The sequence below is a fragment of the Acomys minous genome (assembly GCF_964271855.1).
Source record: "Acomys minous genome assembly, chromosome: 6".
NCBI lineage: Eukaryota > Metazoa > Chordata > Mammalia > Rodentia > Muridae > Acomys > Acomys minous.
Window position 1 is genome coordinate 67,004,142 of NC_140487.1, and position 20,101 is coordinate 67,024,242.

General features: G+C 43.6%; 1 protein-coding gene and 1 long non-coding RNA gene across 3 annotated transcripts in view; one reads left to right on the top strand and one right to left on the bottom strand.

Moving 5' to 3' along the window:
* WEE2 (WEE2 oocyte meiosis inhibiting kinase) overlaps positions 1 to 15,531 on the bottom strand; it is a 27,061-nt gene extending 11,530 nt beyond the window's left edge. Inside the window, exons 1-5 of one of the 2 annotated variants that reach the window (XM_084785513.1) lie at positions 15,340 to 15,531; positions 12,378 to 12,708; positions 6,984 to 7,180; positions 4,804 to 4,855; positions 1,313 to 1,485 (exon numbers count right to left, since the gene is read on the bottom strand). In XM_084785513.1, the coding sequence (XP_084641639.1) occupies positions 1,313 to 1,485; positions 4,804 to 4,855; positions 6,984 to 7,180; positions 12,378 to 12,695 (740 nt within the window). In that variant the 5' untranslated portion in view covers positions 12,696 to 12,708; positions 15,340 to 15,531. Of the gene's footprint in view, positions 1 to 1,312; positions 1,486 to 4,803; positions 4,856 to 6,983; positions 7,181 to 12,377; positions 12,709 to 14,502; positions 14,826 to 15,339 lie in introns of those variants that run through there. The other variant, XM_084785512.1, reaches the window with a different exon arrangement.
* LOC311599543 overlaps positions 1 to 19,488 on the top strand; it is a 26,502-nt gene extending 7,014 nt beyond the window's left edge. The window contains exon 2 of the long non-coding RNA XR_014779932.1: positions 19,235 to 19,488. This is a non-coding gene — a long non-coding RNA (uncharacterized lncRNA). The remainder of the gene's footprint in view (positions 1 to 19,234) is intronic.
* Positions 19,489 to 20,101: the final 613 nt, after the last annotated feature.

Below are 20,101 nucleotides of genomic sequence, written 5' to 3' on the forward strand. Positions count from 1 at the left end.
TGTCTCAATAGCAGATATGCTTTGGGTCTTAATTTCACTGTAGCACAGTGCACAAACCTTGATAGGCATGACAAAAAAGCCATCACACACTTGATTGTGGATACTCTTATGGGTCATCTCCTTCCTAAAGGCTGGATAATCAATAGAGTCACTATTAAAGTTAGTCAGTCTGATGGAGTTGTGGGCAAAGCCTTGGGAGAGACATGCATTGGCAAAAGAAAAGGAAATTCTGTCCTTGATTGATAACAACATAAAAACAAAAAGCCTATAATTTCTGGCTTCAGCATGGTCAGTACGGATGAAAGGAACTCACAATAGCATTGACTCAATCTGAAAATACTGTTTTCATTATTATTAAGGGGAAATGGCATTAAATGCAAACATTGCTAATAGTTTTCCTTTGTATACAGTCTCAAACTTTACTACAGAATTATTAGTACATGTACTACTTAGTTTTATTGTCAACTTGATACAAACTGGCGCCACCTAGGAAGAGGGAATGTCAACTGAGCAACTGCATATTGGATGGCCCTACAGCCAGGTCTAGGAGAGACTGTCTGGCTTGATATTTGGTGGGAGAGGACCCAGCCCACTGTGGGAGCTACCAACTTTAGACAAGTATAAGAAAGCAGGCTGAGCATGAGCCAGGGAGCAGTAAGCAGTGTCCCTTCATAGTTCTCGGCTCCACTTCTGTCTGACTTCCGTCCATGACGGATCATGACCTAGGAATATAAAATGAAACAAACCCTCTTCTCCTTCACAGGTTGCTTTTAGTCGTGGTGTTTATCACAGAGGCAGAAGGTAAGCTAGACGAGTAGAAAATAGAGCTACCCCACTGATAGTAAGCATTCCCTACCTGACAATATTTCAGAATGATGAACTTAAATGGGTACCAGGAGACCATTTCATAATTCAGTTCATTAGATTGGCAGTAAGGCCAGTAGACAGAAAAGCCAAGAAATTAAAACAACAACAGGATGCTCAATCCCAGAGAAGGCAGGCAAATCTCTGAGGTCAAGGCCAGGCTGGTCTACCTAGTGGGTTCTCGGCTACCCAAAGTTGTATAATTAGACCCTATAACTATAAACAACATGATCTCACATTATCGCCCTCTGTTTTCGGGAATGCCATTGGTGTTCTGTACAACTCAGTAAAGCTATGATGTAAAATGACATCTAATGGTGTTGATGCATTTAAAAACAAGCAAATGGTGTGTTCTCATTGACGCTGGTGTTCTTTTTAAAACTATTTTGAGAATTAATACATTACCACGTCCAATTTCATTCATCTGGTACTTTTCAAAGGTACTTACTCATTTGATAATCCTGAAAGGGGTCTTTCAGAGTGCTTTACTGCATAAATGCATCCATCCAACCTCTTAATGCACTTGTAGACTGTACCAAATACCCCAACCCCAATTTTTTCTATCTCCAAGAATTCATTTTCATAGCGGGAAGCCATATTAGTTTCTTGTAGAACATTTCTCTAAAATATTTAAAAAAAGAGAGAGGGAGTAAGTCTTCCTACATACTGAGAGCAATCAAACAGCGCTATATTACATTTCCTGATTGCTTTTTAGAAATGTGAGGCAAATGCAATGGCTTCTCTTTCTGTTGATATTCATGGCAGCAAGAGTTCTGCCAATGGCTGGCCACACCTATGCCCTTTGTAACCTTACAAAGAAGTCAGTACCGTCCCTGGTCACATTATTTTAAATGTCTTTCCTCTATCTGGTCAGATGTTTCTGATGGGAGACACACAGCTTCCGAAACCAGAACTACAGTCCTCAGCTAAAGGACTAACAGGAAGTGGGTGGAGCGTGTTCCAAGCAAGCACAAACAATAGCAAACCCTTCTTTTGGCTCTCCACTTTTCTCAAGGTGTGGTGCTGTATCTCCACCTCATAATGAGTTCATTTCCTGTTTCAATTTGCTTTCACAGAAGTCATAGTCTGGGAAACAAAATTGTTAAGTGGATTAATCCATCACATGTGCTCAGAAATAACTCCCCGTGCAGTGAGGAGTGGTGGCGCACGCCTCTAATACTAGCACTCAGGGAGTCAGAGGCAGGCAGACCTCTGTGAGTTCAAGGCCAGCCTGGTCTACGTAGGCAGTCCAGGACAGCCAGGACTACAGAAGAAACCCTGTCTCAAAAAACAAAAGCAAAAACAGCAAAACGGAACAAAACCTTCTCCTGGTGGCCAGCTGGTAACATCACTCGTTTTCTAGCAAGTAAACCAAGCCAGGAAAATCATTGAACTCACCAGTTTTCTGTTTGTAACATAAAAACCGTAGCAATATCTCCTCAGGCCCATTACTATTATGTGATAATATACAATGTTTTATCACATATATCATCTCACTTGTGTTTATGTATGTTGAAGTATGTACGTTGATAAGTGTTTTATATCAACATATCACAGTTATCTTACCATAATGACAACACATGGACATTTATAGTCTATGATTGTGATAGAACTCTCTACGACTACACGTGAATCTAAATTTTCCATGCTTTTCTCCCCAACATCATCTTTTTTTAAATGTCCCAATTAGTAAAAATGTTTCTCATCTAACTTTAGCAAACTAAAAAAATCTTGACTATCATTCGATTGATCATTTCTATATACAATTCCAATCAGCCCTGTAGTTTCCTTTTCCCTTGCGCAGTCCTGAGCTCTGACTCCCCCATATCTGGATTTGCCTGTAGTACCAGCTCTCTCTCTCCAAGTCCTCTAATAACAACAGCTTTGCAAGATGATTCTGCAGAATTACAAACCTAGCTGTTTGACAATAGAACCAAAGCCCTCCTACCAACTGACACTAAATACTCTTAGCCACCCTATCTTAGCTACCAAACAGGCAGCTCACTGTCCACATTTCTGCCAGCCGTTCACCACCAACCCACCCTCTTACAAAGAACCCATTCCCCTGGTTTTATAAAATCATAAATAATTCGTTCTTGCCTAGAATTATCTGTATACATATCTGTTCTACTATTCTGCTTTCTCTAAGGATCGTTTTACTACCCTTGTCAACCATAAATATATGCATATATTTACACATCACATCGGTGCATACAGATCCACGTGTCTTTTTTGCCTTATGTGTACATTGTTTTGATATTTCCAAGGTGTTTCTCCTGGATAGTAACGTTTATGCAGCTATTTATATAGATATATTTTCTTCATTTAATGAACATATTTAGCATTTTAGCAGAAAGCAGTCAAATGGCTTACAACAAACAAGAATAAAACTCAAAGGAAAAAGTAGTGAAAGCACGAGTAGGAAGTGTTTGCATGTGAAAGTTGATGGCCTATGCTGCAGCCTTCCCTGTGGCAGTTACACTAGCCAAGTGCTGACACTTAAAACACTGCCTCCATCTGTGTGGTACCCTAGCACTCAGGAGGCAGGTTCAGGAGAACCATACATTCTAGGCCGGCCTGAGCTATGAGAAACCTATGCCAAGGGAGAGAGGGAGAGGGGGGAAGAGAGAGAGTAAAACCAGAAAGAAAAGAACATGGGACACATTAACTTACTTATGCAGAAAAATTTTCTCAAGAAAAGTTTAGTACTGGAAGTGAGAGCAACTGTGTGGTTTCTGCTATTTAAAGGCATTCAAATGACAGCTGTCACTGTTACTAACCCTGACTCTGTGGTTAACATGTAATGCATGTAATCATCATAGAAATTCCTGAGTTTTTTACACTGAGTACTGATAAGAGACATGTTTCTACATACTGGAAATACCTTAATAGCATTTTTTTTCTTTTTTTGAGTTTTTGAGACAGGGTCTGTCTGTGTAGCCTAGACTGTCTTGGACTCACATTGTAGACCAGGCTGGCCTCGAACTCACAGAAATCCACCTGCCTGTGTCTCCCTGAGTACTGGGATTACTGCCTTGTGCCACTGTGCCCAGCTTCCTTAATAGCAATTTAATATCCTTCAGACTGTATTTAACCTGGCCATTCCCCTATTATTGGGCCTTCAGAGACCTCCACATCACATGTCTATAGTATTATTTTTATAAATTAGATTACCACATGGGGAATATCATAAAAATGAACACATAAGGATACATTTGACAGCTAAAATTTTACAAAGAAATCTCTGGACCAGTACCACTCTTCTCCATTTCAATTTGGGGTGGGGGTGGGGTGGGGGGAATAGCTTAATTTTCTCACTCTTTCTCTTCCCCAGGTTACAGAGTTTCCCCTAGAATAAAGGCATAAATAGGAACCTTTAAAATGTATCTAGTAACTTAGCAATGTGCCTATCAGCTACTTCTTGCCAACGTAACAACTATCTATATGCTAACTACAGACTGTGTAAATTCTGTTGCAACATAAACTTTAAAACTATAAAACAGGTGTGACTGAGAAAGGAAGGGAAAGAGAAGGGGAGGGTGGGAAGGGTGATGGAAGATAAAAGAATAAAGGGGGAGAGAGGAATAAGGTAGAGGGAGGGAAAAGAGAGCGTTAATGGTGGGAGGGAAGAATGGGGTGGCTGAGGATTAAGGGGTAGAGGGAGCAAGGTGAGCAAAGGAAGGGTGAGGGGGCAGTGGAGGAGGCTGATGAGGAGGGAGGGAAGGGTGAGGGGGCAGTGGGGGAGGCTGATGAGGAGGGAGGGAAGGGTGAGGGGGCAGTGGGGGAGGCTGATGAGGAGGGAGGGTAGGATGAGGGGGAGGAGCGAGGGGGAGAGGGAGGGAAAGGGAACAAAAGGGCAGGAAGCAGAGAGACAGGCAGGCAGAAGGAGTAGGATGAGATGCCTGTGTTGTGGCTGCTGGACCGGAAGGCCATGCTCACCTTAGCAGGCAGACACTGCTCTGACTGGCTTTTTCCTTCTCCAGTTTCCTCGCTGAAAAGGAAAGAGGTTAAAGCAAGGCTGGTTAAAGAATAACGGCCACACTCGTAGGTACTGTGGTAAGTTCTGTAGCTGCAAATGAAGAAATTTCTTCCCCTCTTCACGTTGTGTTAGGGATCAGAGATAACCCAGAAACTCAACACAGGAGCCTTGGACAGGGTAACAGTAGGGCATCAGGAGATACTATAAACAGCAACTCAGTTATGTGAGTATTTCATGAAAGGAGTGGACGTTCCAGGCAAGTTGACTAGCCATGCTAAGGCTTCCTAAAGCTGGGACCCCTTAATACAGTTCCTCACGTTGTAGTAACCCCAACCATAAAATTACTTTCACTGATACTTTATAACTTTGATTTCGCTACTGCTATGAATTGTAATGTAAATGTCTGACATGCAGAATACGTATGTCAGATATGTAACCCCTGTGAAAAGTCATTTGACCCAAAGGGGTCATGACCCACAGGCTGAGAACCCTTGTGCGAGGGGAGGTAGGTGCTGTTATCCCAGAGGAGCCATCCAAAGCTGGGACGTTAAATCACACTATGATCCACAATTAGCAAGTACAGAACTTGGATTTGAAACCCAGTCTAACTTCAAGGCATTTATTCACAGGCACACCAGCCAATCCCAGCCTCCCCAGAACCCAGCTTTTAACTGAGTGCCTAGACGGTGAATATAGCAGAAATATAATTTTGCCTTAAGAGGTTTTCAGTTACAATAAGAAATCATTGGCGAACATCCTCCTTTGCATGAATCGACAACTGTTTTAGAGGAGTACAAGGGAGAAGCAGCAAGCACATGACACTATGTTCATGAGATCAACTGATGAATATGTGTGACTTAAATCTAAATACAACACTCTGATACTTCTTAAAGTGACAACACCGCGCATCCTGGAGAAGGCTGTCCTTTACTGAACACTGGGAGATGTCACTACAGTGTGTCTACTTCCATCCAAACCATCTATTTTTTCCTGCTGGCTTTACTGAGTGGGGAGGGGCGTACGTAATGTAAAGGTTTGTAAAGAGGCCTAACAAGTGAAACACCAATAGGATTCTTAGTAGCCAGAATAGGCTGGGTGGACGTGCATCGAGGTACTGACTGCTTAGGAGCTGGACAGTAATATGGAGAAAACTCTCATCTAGCCGAAAGGCTCTATAATACATAGTCATAATTTAAAAAAAAAAATAACAGCACCTTTCATTAGATGCTTTGCAAAGCTAGACGGGTAGCTGTACATTTATTTTGCTGAGTATGTATGAACACATATAGCTTCCCCATTTTAGAACTATTTCCATTGTATAAAAAAAATGTCAAAGAAAACTGGAAAAGAAACAATCCACAAGTTGGGGCAGAGCACCTGCCAGCAAGTCTGCTGACCTGAGTTCAAGCCCAGGATCCATCCACACCATAGGAGGATAGGACTGATCCCCTAAGTTGTCCTCTGCCCTCCAGACATGTGCTAGGGAGTGTGCATTTCCCCCAACACACACACACACACACACACACACACACACACACACACACACACACACACGAACACAAGGGAGAGGGAGGGAGAAGTGTAACAAAAACAGTCAGTGTTCACAAGTAACACAAACAATCCTTATTTGGGTGATTTCTATCATTTTTGTGGCATTTTGGGGAATAGGGTAGTTTGACTTTTCATTGTTAGCACCTCTGGAAAGCAGTACTATCTTTCCCGTCTTCTTCTGTTTTTCATCATCTACAGAGAAGTTCAAACAGCTGCCCTGTGCCTCTTGTCACCAGTATCACCAGGTGCCACAGGCCAAATTCAAAGCAGCACCGTACAGTTTAAGATATGAAAGCCTTTGCTAGCCTCATGGAAGCAAAGGAAGCCCGTTGAAGTCAGCCCCTGGCGCATCCAGCTGTCTGCTGGAAGTCAGATCTATTGCTTGCTCTGCCAGACCCTTTGATTGAAAAGCTCTCTGCGGAACATATCGGAATGGAAAGGTGCAAGAGTCCCCGTGAGGAGCACTGTTGTCGGGATGACGGACACGCACACACTACTTCACTTTCGTTCAAGTAGAGTTCTCACTCCTAACCTTATTCTAGCACTTGCCTGAAGAAGTTCTCAGAAATTAAGAGAACCGTACACTTACAGAAAGTCTCTGGTTTTCCTCTTGCCACTTGATCGAAGGAGTAATTTTCTATAGGACTCTGGAGTGAATGGGTTGATATTGACCAGAGACAAAGAGGTCATCTCATCCATAAGGGGAGCAGGCGTGAGTCTCAAATGTTTACAGCTTCGGGCAGAGAGCTTCCCTACTGAAGAAATGTCTGGTTGATCCACTGAATTCTAAGTAAAGGCAACAAAAGGAGAATTAGAGTAGGGCTTTCAAAAGTAAAAGAAAGTTTCACATCAACTAACTAGTTAGTATTTGAACCAAAGGATGTTATTGCTAAAAGACTGTGTGGCTCAGTGAGAACTAGTTGCATTGTACCCGGTGCCTCATTTCTTGAATCAACACAGGAATCAGTGTTTTTGTTAAGATCCGCCCTTTCTTCCAGGCAGTTTTCCTAATTGTGAAGCCCTACCTTCAAATGTCAAAGACGGTGACATTGCATTTAGGTGGACAAGATGATTCTATAGATGATGCCATCCTTATGGTCTCATACATCAGCTCTCTCTTAACTATTCATCCCAGTATTTGGGGCCTGCTTAGTGGCTGATGCTAGAGTAGATACTGATGGCCACAAAGATAAACTCTCTGTGTCTGAATTACTAACTTTGTAAGAGAACTAGTTCATACTTTTAAATATGAAAAGGGGAGTTATCAAATTCACTTAAACACATAAGATGAGAAGAACCCCTTGAAGTGAAATAAAGAGATTAAAAATAATAGTCCACATATATACATCCCTAAGTACATAAATACAACCTCCTCAGTACTATAATGTTACTATGGTACTATAGTCACCCATTTGGTATTCCCTGGGGAACATCATTTCTAGTACTCTCAGCATCTTTTAGATGCCTATAGTTCTCTGTCTAGAATAAGAAGAAAGAGGCCAGAGGCCAGGAATTTAAGAGAGGAGGGGGGCAGGGGAGAATGGTGCAGGGGTGGAGGTTTGAGGAAAGGGAAAGGGGAAATAATGTAACTATGTTATTTTTTTAATTAAAAATTATTATAAGGAATGGGTTTTTAGCTATTAAAAGAGTGCACCAGAAAGAATAGCAGCATTTATACCATGGGTTGCCAACACTTAGAAGTAGAAATGAAAGAACAAAAGGCTTATACAGATTTTTAACTAATTGCATCCTAACCAGTATTGTAAAGAGGTAGAACTTAGTATAAATGACCATGTATATGTATATACACTCACAAATGGCAGACACTGTTATAGATACTTAAAGTATGTGTTCTGGAGAAGTGCAGTGGTAATAGTTCAAGTGTATAGTTCTAAGAATAAGTAAATACATCACATACTAGAAGAAAACCACTCCATATAGTCTAGCAGCTAAAGCCCTCCCAACTATTTTTACACTGTGCTGAGTGGATATTAGTAAACAATCATAGCTCTAAAAAGTATATGGTTTAAAGTAATCATGATTTCAAGGCTTTGTCTTAATGGAATTGGGTGTGCTTGAGTGGGTTGGTATGGAGTTGGGGGGGGTGGTCCTCCTCTTTTCTGAAAAGAAGGGCAGGGGAGAAAGGGAGAAGAGGGTAGGAGGGTGGGACCAGGAAGAGAGGAGGGAGGAGGATGCACTTGAGATGTAAAGTGAATAAATAAATTAATTTAATTTAAAAAAGATTTATTGGCTTTGATATGGCTATTACTAGCTACCAATTTATGGGAAAATGAGGACTAGCTAACCTAACTGAACCTAGACTTAACCAGAGTTTAACCAGCTGTCAAGTTCAAAGACAAAGGGTCTGAGAGAGCGGGATGCCATTAGACATAAGTGCCAGGGTCTGGAGAAGCAGCCATGCTGCAGTTCTGCCAGCACACAATGGCATACACGTGCTCAAGATGGAGCTTTACAGTGTGCTCATTGCCCTTGGGGGCGGCTAGCAAAGAATCCTACCATTTTGATGGTCTCTGCCCATGATTTTTCAGTGTAAAATCAGAAGCCAAACTATCATCTGACTCATTAAATAATGTCTTTAAATACTGTTAGACTTAATAAATACTCACTAAATGACATAAGCAGAAATGAAAGATGCTCCAAAGCATAACAATTAGCATAACTTTTGTAGGTAGAGAAAATATGGCATTGGCACTAAGGCTTTCTTTTATAGGGGTCGTGCATGGATCTTAAAGTTCACACAGTGAATAATCATAGGGCTGTGTTCAAAACCCACACTGATAATGTATCATGGCTTCAAAACAAGCAAAACTATAGCACATAATGATCTGTCTCCATTATCAGTGTGATCTTGGAAATAACTCAGTTGTACTAGACCATCCCCAAGGAATGTTTGTTTTATAATGCCAAGTAAAATGCGTCTTCCACATATGAAATGAAGGGTGTCCATATCTGTAATGCCACATGAAATTCTTTTGCCATACCTTAAGGAAAATAAAAACCTCTGACATTTGCAGATAAAACTTGGGGAAATTCATATCATGGCAGAGACACTAGAATTTCTAGCCTGGAAACATGAAGGCCAATAGAATTTGTGATCTCCCATGACACAGGAAAAGATTCCATTAACATCCCTTATGAAAGAAAGCCTTGCCTGGAAGTTAGAGCAGACTGAAAAGCAGTGGAAAGGGTATGTGCCCTCCAGAGGATAGATGAATGTCTAGTGACTGACAACTCTGAATGGCCAACTAAGGGAGAGGTGGGGGGTGGCTGCTTGACTTCTAAAGATGGCGAGAAGGCACCCCCTATCAAGACAGCGTTATAGTATTTGGTTGTTGCTAATTCAGAGGCCAGTTAAACCTCTGAATCTTGAATCAGTGATCTTGTGATGGAGTCACAGTGAGCCAGTGTTTAATGCCGTCAGCTGCAGCAACCTTAGTACTGCCTAAAGATGCTTTTCTGTTCTTCAGTAATTCTGCCGAGAATCCCTTGTGGAGAGGACATTAGTGTCACACGATTTCTGTTTGCACCTCTTGGGAAAAGCTGAAAGAAGCCTCCCCTCCGCTCCTGTGCCTCAGCAGAGGTGTCGTCAGCAGAGCTCCACTGCCTGCCACCCTGGTCTGCTCCCACCCTGGCTCAAACCTGTCATCGTGGAGCAGGTGTTTTCCCCTGGACCTACCTCTCCGTGCTCTATACCTGTTCAACGTGGCATGACTGGAGATCTCTCCTCACACCAGCATCCAAGCCATGTGGCCTCATCCTCGCCTACGGTTTCCCTGGCTTCCTACATGCCACATATAACGAAACAGATCCCTGGCTTCAGCTGTTTTCCCGTGCCCGACTTAGCCACTTATTTACTCCACATTTCTGTCTTCTTCCCCCAAACTTCTCTCCTCTGCCTACCCATCTTACCTCACTTCCAGCTGGTTTTTTTACACAGAGACTTGTGTCCCTCTGAATAACAAGTAGTTTTCCTTTCCCCTGTCCCTTAGTGGATGCCCTGTGCTTTTTTATTTTTTATTTTATTATTATTTTTAATTTATTTATTTATTATGTATACAATGTTTTGCCTGAATGTACACCTGCAAGCTAGAAGAGGGCACCAGATCTCATTATAGATGGTTGTGAGCCACCATGTGGTTGACTGGGAATTGAACTAAGGACCTTTGGAAGAGCAGGCAGTGCTCTTAACCTCTGAGCCCCTTATTTTTTATTTTTGAACTTTAGGGGTTTTTGGTTCACTTTACAGCCCAATTGTAGCCCCCTCCCTTGTCACCTCCCAGTCCTCCCTGCCCCCCAGTCCTCACAAAGGGGAGCCCTCCTCCCCTATCATCTGACCTCAGCCTATCAGGTCTCATCTGGACGGCCTGTATCCTTTTCCTCTGTGGCCTGGCAAGGCTGCCCCACCAGGGGCAAGTGATCAATGTGTGGGTACCAGAGTCCAGGTCAGAAGTAGTCCTGAATGTGCCAGATCTCATCTCCTTCCCCTCTCTACTTGGCTAACTCCAGTTAATTCCTTAAGGATTTCCTCAGACAGCACTTCCTACAAACAAACAAACAAACAAACAACAACTTCCCTACTGTTTGTAGATTTAACTCCCAACTTCTGCTCCTCGTAGTCTGCCATTCTTTCACGTCACAATATCTGAGCATCTATTACTGCTTTGTTTGCTTAGTAAATGGGGGGCACTTGCTGAAGAAAGTAAACAGTGTCTTCCAGCAGAGGGTCTGCTAACGGGGCACATCGGATGGAACGCACATGTATGCAGAGCACATGTCTTGCCTACATACTCCCACTCAAAGCCCATTCTCTTCCACCATCCACTAAAACCTGCCCCAACTACCACCACCTTTCTCTCTTTCCTAACCAACCTGCTGGGAGTCAGCCTTCACAGAGAGCTCCCAAAATACCACTCTCCCCATCTCCAGATACACGGTAAATGGACTGAAAACAGATTGTGTCCTGTGGTTCTCAAGAAGAAAAACAGGTAATCGATTGGTTGGTATTGAAGAGTGAAACATCCCCTGATGGGCATCAGAACCTCTTTGTTTGTCTACAGTTCAGACAAGAAGGCTAGGATTCCCTGTCAGGCGTAGAGCAGACACTCAGCAGGCACTACAGAGTCCTGCTGACAGCAACTGGGCTGCAAGCAGGAGCACACGGATTCTAATGGTCTTAAGTACCTCAAGCTGAGCTGGCAGGGAGCAGAGCTAATACTCATCCTAGAGAATCACACACCATGGCATCAGAGCCTACCACACGGAACCGTCCCCAGGCCTTCGCTTTAACAAAAGAACAGTGTGATTCAGCATAAAGAAAGGAATTTGTGAACGATGGGCGACCATTGCCTTAATTGCTGCCACTTTCAGTTTTTAAAGAACTGCTTTGCTCAAGTGTAATAAAGGTGCCAATACTGCACTCGGCCAAAAGCAGAGGGACTGTGTGCCGAGGAGAGCAACAGCCGCAGACATGAGTGTGTGCAGATGGTAAACGTGAGCATTCAGTATTAGACAATTGGTAAACAATTACCCACACATACAACCATTTGGCATAAGGGAAGGAAAACAGACTAAACCAAAAAGATGAGGTATCCAGTCCTGTCTCCAACAATGGCCAAGACAGCTCATCTCTTGGAAATTGATTATGTGCAAAGTACACAGGGTGTCTGTGGATCTCTGCATCTCTTCCAGTTCCAATGGTCTTTAACTGTGACCTTTTCAACTAAGCTGTATGTGGGGCCAACATCAAATAGTTACTGGTTGCGGGGAACAAGCAGTTAGACATTTCATTCGGTAACTTTAAACTGGCCCCCATTCCCACTAGGAAACAGGTAACTGAAGATATATCTAGTCTGTAAGGCAAGTTCATTTGCATATATGTAAATGACTATGACCTTGCCACCCATCAGCTGGCCCACAGGAGAACAGATCCGAGACCTGGCCCTCTTCTCCATAGTTTACTCACTTTGGGAGTAGAGGGGTTGTCGGTGGCTGGCAGCCTGCTCTTGCTGTATGGTGTCTCTGGACATTTGGGTAGGTCTGAAACTGACATCCCAAGAGCAGGCACTGGACTGGTCTTGTCTCCGTTCTGAGAAGTATAAAGTTCATCTTTTGGGGGAGACTTGGGACCCTCCAACTCCTCATCCTTGGCCCTCTCAGGCCTTTGGCTCTGGGTCTCTCCGATGTCTCGTGCTGTCATCTGCCTTTCATTCTCAGTATCTTCGTCACAAAAGGAGACTTTGAATTTCTTATTCAGCCCCTGGTCCACTCCTCTGTCGGCCATCTCAGTGAAGGGCCTTACAGTGCAGGCAAGGAGAAGAGCACACTGTGAATCTACAGAGGTGGGAAGGAAAAAAACCCAACTTGCACCACTTCAGCCTGCCCTTCTCTCTCCCCACCGACAGCTGAGAGCCAGGCTGTGGATGTTTTCCCTTAAGTACCTTCTAAGGCCTCAGCATATCCTCATTTTCATCTGATTAGTGAAATCTCCAGCCGCTCTCCAAGCAATTACATCCAACCCCTGTAAGAGCTCCCCTGAAGCCCCAGAGGCTCCCAGTGACCATTCACTGTGAAATACTGGGAATATGGTTGGCTCCTTTTAATTTACCAAAAGTGTCCATTAGCCAATGGGAGGGCAAGTTCATTATCAGAAGGAAGTTATTTTCTGTCCTTTCACATCTGCCGTGCGTATACACAGATCTCTACTCCCTTCCTGCTACCCCCGTCTCACAGCTCTCAGCAGCAGGCCATTAGTGCTTAGATCTCCTGCATGTTCTGACGATCCTTACACAGGCCTTGACATGTCTTCCCTGCTGTCTATACCCTCAGCGTGGTCACTCCTTATACCTTTGCCAAACACACCTTTCCTAATTCAAGTACCATCCCTGTCCACTGACTATGAGCCATTAAAGCTATGAAGACATTTAACAAATTTTTGAACTAATAAAGTTTATTTTTTTTAAAAAAAGCAATGCTTGGAAGTGGATGGTAATCATTCTAAAATACAATTACTTTGAGCCAAATTTGCCATATTTTATAGAATGCCTGTTTTAGAGTTTAGATATTTTCAATTATTTCATTTCTTTCTCAGAAGCGTCTTCTTTGGGAGAAAAATAACCACTTGATCACTCAAACTTTTTCCAATGTAATTACCCTCAATGAAAATGAAAACAGTGGCTCAAAGAGAGTTCCATATCCCCATGTTCCCTGAAGCACCAGCCACCACAACTAGGACGCGGAGACCGCTCATGCCATCAGCAAATGGACTGGCTTTCTAAATCCTGGCACACATATCTGATGGAATACTGTTTGGCTACAGATAAAGGCAGTCGTACCATTCTGACAATATGGGTGAACCTGGAGGACATTATGCTATAAAATACATAATTAGTACAACCCAACTGCTGTGTGACGTCACTGATACGTGGAGTCTAGAAAAAGTAAACTCTCAGAAGCGCACTGGGGACAAGCTGGTCAGAGGAAACCAGCATTTAGTGATAAGGTAAATAAGTTCTGTGGAATCTAATTACAGTTAGAGTGGTGAGGGTCATGTTAGTCTGATTATGATATTCATTACACACTGTGTACGCACATATCATCAAATAGATGAAAAGGGAAGCCTCACTGATACCAAGGTGAAGTCTGTGTGAAAGGCAGCCAGTGAAAAAGGAAAATGCTGTACAGGAGACGCTTTGTACCTGTAAAGTGGCTCTGGGGGTGCCTGGATGAAGAGAACAAGAGAAGCAAAGAGACTGAGGAACCAAGGCAGCTTAAAGAAACGGAAACAAAGTGTACCTCCCCCATCTCCCGGGTGCTTGCTTTACAACTGCTTCCCAGTCCTCTTCCGTCTTCTCCCTCTCCACTGGTCCCTTCACAACCCGCTCCTCCCCCAGCTCATCCCCATCTCTGACAAGAACCCATGGAGAAGGCAACCTGAACGAAAACTGGGCAGTAAGGAAACAAGTCCGCAGCTAAAGGCTGCCCCAGGAGCCGGTGCCTTGGCAGGAAGCCCACTAGTGATCTCGCCTTGGTCTTTCCCACCTGCTTCAGTGCCAGGCAGTCCTCACAGCGTGTGGAAACTCAGTGCCCACCTTCTCCACAAGTTCAGCATTCCATAGGTGGCAATAAAGAGCCATCTAAGGGAAAAAAAGGCGTAGGCTACCAGCAGAGAGTTTTCCATCTGCTGAAATTCTGAACCCAGGGGCAAGTGACAAGCCAGCGAGTCAGGTGATATGATTCTTTCCACCACAACCTCCCTGTAGGTCAGTCAGTTCTTGCTTCCTCATATCACGTCACCTGCCACTTCTTCAGGCCAGCTGATTGTTGACTTTGCTCCCAACAGAATAGAGGGACATAAAATACTGAGTTTATCTTGGACCTGGAGGTGGGGCACAGCAGCTGGTTGTGTGGGCGGTCCCCAGGTAGGTCAGATGATCATTGTCTACCCCTGTGCCCTGCTTTTCCTCTCTCCCTGTTAGACGGCTCAATTACAAACATGATAAATCATTTAACACTATGTTGTTTACCTGGGGAGGAACTGTGTTTAGATCTCGTGTTAGAAATCCAGCGTCGTACCCGTTTCCACCATTTGTCACTTACATGATATTCAGGGGTGGAAAATACAATGGGGACTGAGCAGCTTATGATTCTGACAAGGCACGGAGTTCCCTGTGGTTGTGATCCCGCCTCTGACCTGAGGCCGCAACTCTTCTCTCTCTCTCTCTCTCTCTCTCTCTCTCTCTCTCTCTCTCTCTCTCTCTCTCTTTGGTTTTTCGAAACAGAGTTTCTCTGTGTAGCCTTGGCTGTCCTGGACTCACTTTGTAGATCAGGCTGGCCTCGAACTCGCAGCGATCTACCTGCCTCTGCCTCCCGAGTGCTGGGATTAAAGGCGAGCGCCACCACGCCTGGCTGCGCACCGCTTCTCTTACCTTATTCTCTGTTCTCCGTTCTTAGCCTCTCCAGCTCTGCTTCAGTGCATCCATCCCAGGCATCCTTTAATAACCAGGATGGTTTGCTCACAGGGACCCCACATTATCTGTCAGTATAGGAGCAAAAGGAGTCTTCCCTTCATGCCTGACACACAAAAGATGTTCTATCAGTTGCTTTTGGGTGGATTTGGGGAAATAGTATATCTCAGTTTTGTTTAAAATAGTCAAGTATTTTACTTGGAAAAAAACAAAACTAACAGAAGTTGCTGCCCATAAAAAAACAACAACAACAACAACCCAAGATCACAAACGTGAGATGCATAGGATGTCATGCATGTCAGGTTGCATTCAAGTTCCTAAGGCTCTTGCCTGGAGGGGTGGGGGATAGTGCAGTTGTCTCTTGTAAACACACTAATTACTAAGCGATAAGGAGAGTCCACTCTGGTTCCAGGGCCTTAGCAACACGGATGGGAAAAGCAGGAGCACGAAGATCTGCTTGTTGGAACTGATTTTGCAAGGCAAGACACCTGTGTTCACCTTTAGGGCAGACTCTTCTTTTGTAAAGGGGTAAAATTATAGCCTGAAAGGTGTCACTCCAAGGAAGGTCATTGTAAAAACCTCAGTCGGGAGAATTGTAAAAACCTACTTCAGCAGGCCAAAGTGAAGGTCTGACACTTTATTTAAAACTGAATTAAGCCTGTCACTAAGATAACTCAGCTTGTGATGTTAGATTATCTTGTATTTGACACGATTGCCCCACTGGAAACCACTGCAAAGTGTGACTTCCCCGTAATATTTCGGTTTAAATTTTTCTTTGTTTAGATTCATTTTATTTTGTATGTATGAAGGTTTTACCTATGTGTATGTATATGCCCCATGTTCAAATGTATGGTACCCACGGAGGCCAAAAGAAAATGTCAGGTCTCATGAAACAGGAGTTACAGATGCTTGCAAGCCACCATATGGGAGCTGAGAAATAAACGTGGGTCCTCTGGAAGAGCATCAAGTACTCTAACCACTGAACCACATCTCTTTCTTATGAAAATGACCAAACGTGTCCACATTAGAGAAGACAGGATAGTGTGACTATATTATAACCCAGCTCCAAACATTATAACAGCTTTATAATCTAGCTACCTTTGTATCTTCATTTTTGGGGCATGTAGGGGTAGGTGGGTAGTGGTGCTAGGGTATTTAAAAGCTAATCAATGACTTCATGTCATATCACCCATGAATACTTAGTTGCCAGTAATAATCCATCATTTTGGTTAATCCATCACTTTGGAATCCCCTGAAATTTAACTAGTATTTAACAGAGACTAATACTTTGCTTCTCTTGCCACAGTTTCCCCCTGGCTAGAAGGAGAACCTGTTCATTAAAATAACTGTTGAAGCTGTGGCCTTCCAAGCCACAGACTCAGTCATTCTAGGCCAGGAGCATATCGCCAAACTGATGCACAGTAATTGAGACATCCATGCTATGCTGTCCGTACTCTAGTGAGCAGATGCTTAGAAGTTATTCCTCAGAGTCACTCACCTGGCATTTCCATGAGCTGTGAGCATTTTCACTCCCCTAAACCTACAGTAGGTAATAGCTTGTCCAAGCTCAGCTAACCCTGCAGCCAGAGATGAGAGCTCTGCCTCTCCTCCCTGACTTTATCTATGAGTGTATACATTGTTCTCTATGCCCATGCGCACAAGCACACAGGCATGTGGATACACTTTAAGTATGGGGAGAGTTTGTGCTTGTTTGACGTTTATCTCGTTCCTGAACCAAAGCACAGGCTGTAGAAGTCTTGGCACTTCTTTGTGCTTTGCAGTATTAAGTCTAGTTCTATTGCAGTCCCTACACTGATGGTCTGTCCTTTTAACCCCCCAACTCCTCCACCTCCACTTTGGATTGGTTTGGTTTGGTTATCTCATATAAACCTGCCTGGCCTTCAATCTCTTAAATAGCTGAGGCTGCCTTGAGCTCCTGATAGCTTCTGCCTCCGTTTCCCAAGTGCTGGGATGCTGGGATCACAGACATGCACCACCATCCCTGGATTAGAAAGAATTTTATGAATTTTTGAGGGTGCTGATTAAGAAGAATTAACACCTCTCCACAGGGGAGCCACCAGAAACTGAAAAGTCAGAAACTTTCGAAAGTGGCTTTCTCTAAGGAGAGAGTGGGGGTGGGGGGCTGGAGGCGGCAGTCGCTGCTCACTGTGTACTGCCTGTGCAGCTTCATGGTTTTGCTCATGTATATTCTTGTGTGTGCAGGTGTGTGTGTGTGCAGGTGTGTGTGTGCAGGTGTGTGTGTGTAGGTGTGTGTGTGTAGGTGTGTGTGTGTGTGTGTGTGTGTGCAGGTGTGTGTGTGTGTGTGTGTGTGTGCAGGTGTGTGTGTGTGTGTGCAGGTGTGTGTGTGTATGCCTGTAGATGAGCCATCATCATTTGCCTTCCTCTCCCTCTTTTTGTTTTTGTTTTGGACACAGAGTCTCTCCCTGGACTTGGGGGCAGGGACAGGATCCACTTGTCTTTCTCTGCCTGTCCAATGCCAGGACTACAACAGTGTGCCACCATGCCTGGCTCTTAAAATGTGCATTCTAGGAATCAAACTCAGGTCCTCGTGCTTAAATGCTACCTCCTGGACTGATTAGCGTCTTATCATGAATATCTAGTTATTAAAATGCTTAACATAATGTTAAACTAACCTGTAATAAAATATAAATAAGTATCTGTATCTTGAAATCTGATGCATAAAGACCCGGGATGACTTCTCTCCAGTTCTGGCCTCTAAACATGGAGTTCCCTGGGCTCAGTCCCTGGAACTTTGGTCTGAACTCACTTCCCTAGAGTGTCAGTGCTGGAGATGCTATCCATCTGCAGCCAAGCGCCTTGGATTCACAACTACATCATGGTCCTCTGTCTTGAACTTCAAATTTCCCTGCTCTATTCACAGGCCGCTCTGCCTATTGGATAGGCTCCCTTTTCACACGTCCCCGAGCATCCCTCTCCAATCTTCCCTTTGCGTTGTTTTCACATCCCAGAAAAGAAACTTGTAAGGCCCCCTCGCTCTCCCTGAAACCTCCTGTGCACTCCCCACCTGCCGCATTACTGAAGACAGCAGACTCATAACGTATATCTCTGTCTAGCAGCTCATGCACTCTCGCTAAAGAGTAAATATGGTAAATACCATGATTGTATTCTTACACCCAGGCCCTCCAGGGCCTCCCATTAGTGTGGTGGATGTGTAGAGACAGACAATGGCTAGAGATGCATATTCAGCAAATACAGTGATTTAACTGGAAATGATTGAGTAGTATATAGTGATTTACTGTAAAGGGATTACAACTCATAAGAATTAAAGGAAAAATTCCATAAGTACACACACATATCAGTGGTTCAATGGGAAAAGGTTAAGTATAGCATCATAAAAAGCCTGGGTAAGATTAAGACATAAAATGGACAGGCATGTTCTAAAGAGGAAATGCATTTCTAAAGAGCATATATTTTTGATTCAACCACAAATCATAAACATACATCAAGAAGCTAATAAAAGAAAAGGATGCACTCGAATCCAGTTGGCACATCTATCAGTTGTCACAAGCCTGCGGCCCAAATGCCTGGTTGTCTTCGCTCATCCCACATTGTATTTGTTGTCTGATAGCTCCTTTCCCTGCTGGGTTTTGAGTTTGAGAGAAGAGACACACCAGTCTTTTTCACATCTTTCCCAACATGAGCACAGGACTGACGGTTACAGAGCTTTACAGTAAGAGTGAAATTTGGTCAGAACTTTAGACACAACAGAATCGGGAAGAGCCTTACTCTGCAACAGTGACAGATGGTGACGTCACTTATCCGACTCTCAACATGACACTAGCCACAAAATAATGCATGTCGTTTCCCTTTATAGGACACCAAAATGTTCGCGATCTGCTGTAAAAGGAGCCTGGCAGAGAGCACACTCGTTACACGAAGGAAGACATCTTATTTAAGACAAGCCACTATATTTCCACGCAGGGATGGCCATATAAACCAGCAAAGCAGCCTCCTAAGGAGAGGGCTAGATAAGGAAACTTCTTCTCTCAGATTCGTCACTAGGCGGGAGGGAAGAAAAATCTCCCCTAAGAATCTGAATTACACTGGACTCCTTAAGATAACTTTCATTTTGAAATCACCCTACCTGCACTAGCCAAGGAACTTCAAGCATGGCCTTTTACTCACCTTAGTCCAGGATTGGTGGTTCCTTTCCATGCTGACAAAGCAACCAGAAATATTTTCTGTGACAACCAGATCTCGGCCATAAGTGCCAGACACCACAGCATGGTTAAACACGCATGCGTTCTGTATTTCAGAATGATGAGATGGGACAATTTAAGTATTTCCAATATATATGATGAGATAATAGATGAAAAACTAGTCTGTATTTTATGTGATAGAGATATGTTTAGTATTTGGGAAAGTATAAAGATTTTTAAATGGAGACATGGTATTCTAGGTGGACATGTTTTTGCAATATCATGACCCCAGCCAAGCATCTCTGAAAATGAGTGAACCTTCTCCCACCTCTTCTCAAATTGTTCCTAAGCAGAACTGTCCTAACAGCAAAACCCAAATGTCCCTGTCCTTGTGTGACAACTCCATAGATACAGGAGCTAATCTGGTGGTTAGGTAGAAAAGCCTCTTCCAGATTGTGAAGCTGTGTGCTAAGACAGCGTCACGAAGTACTGAGCACCTACCATGTGCAAGGTACTAAAGTCTGGCAAGAGGGCTCGTGGCA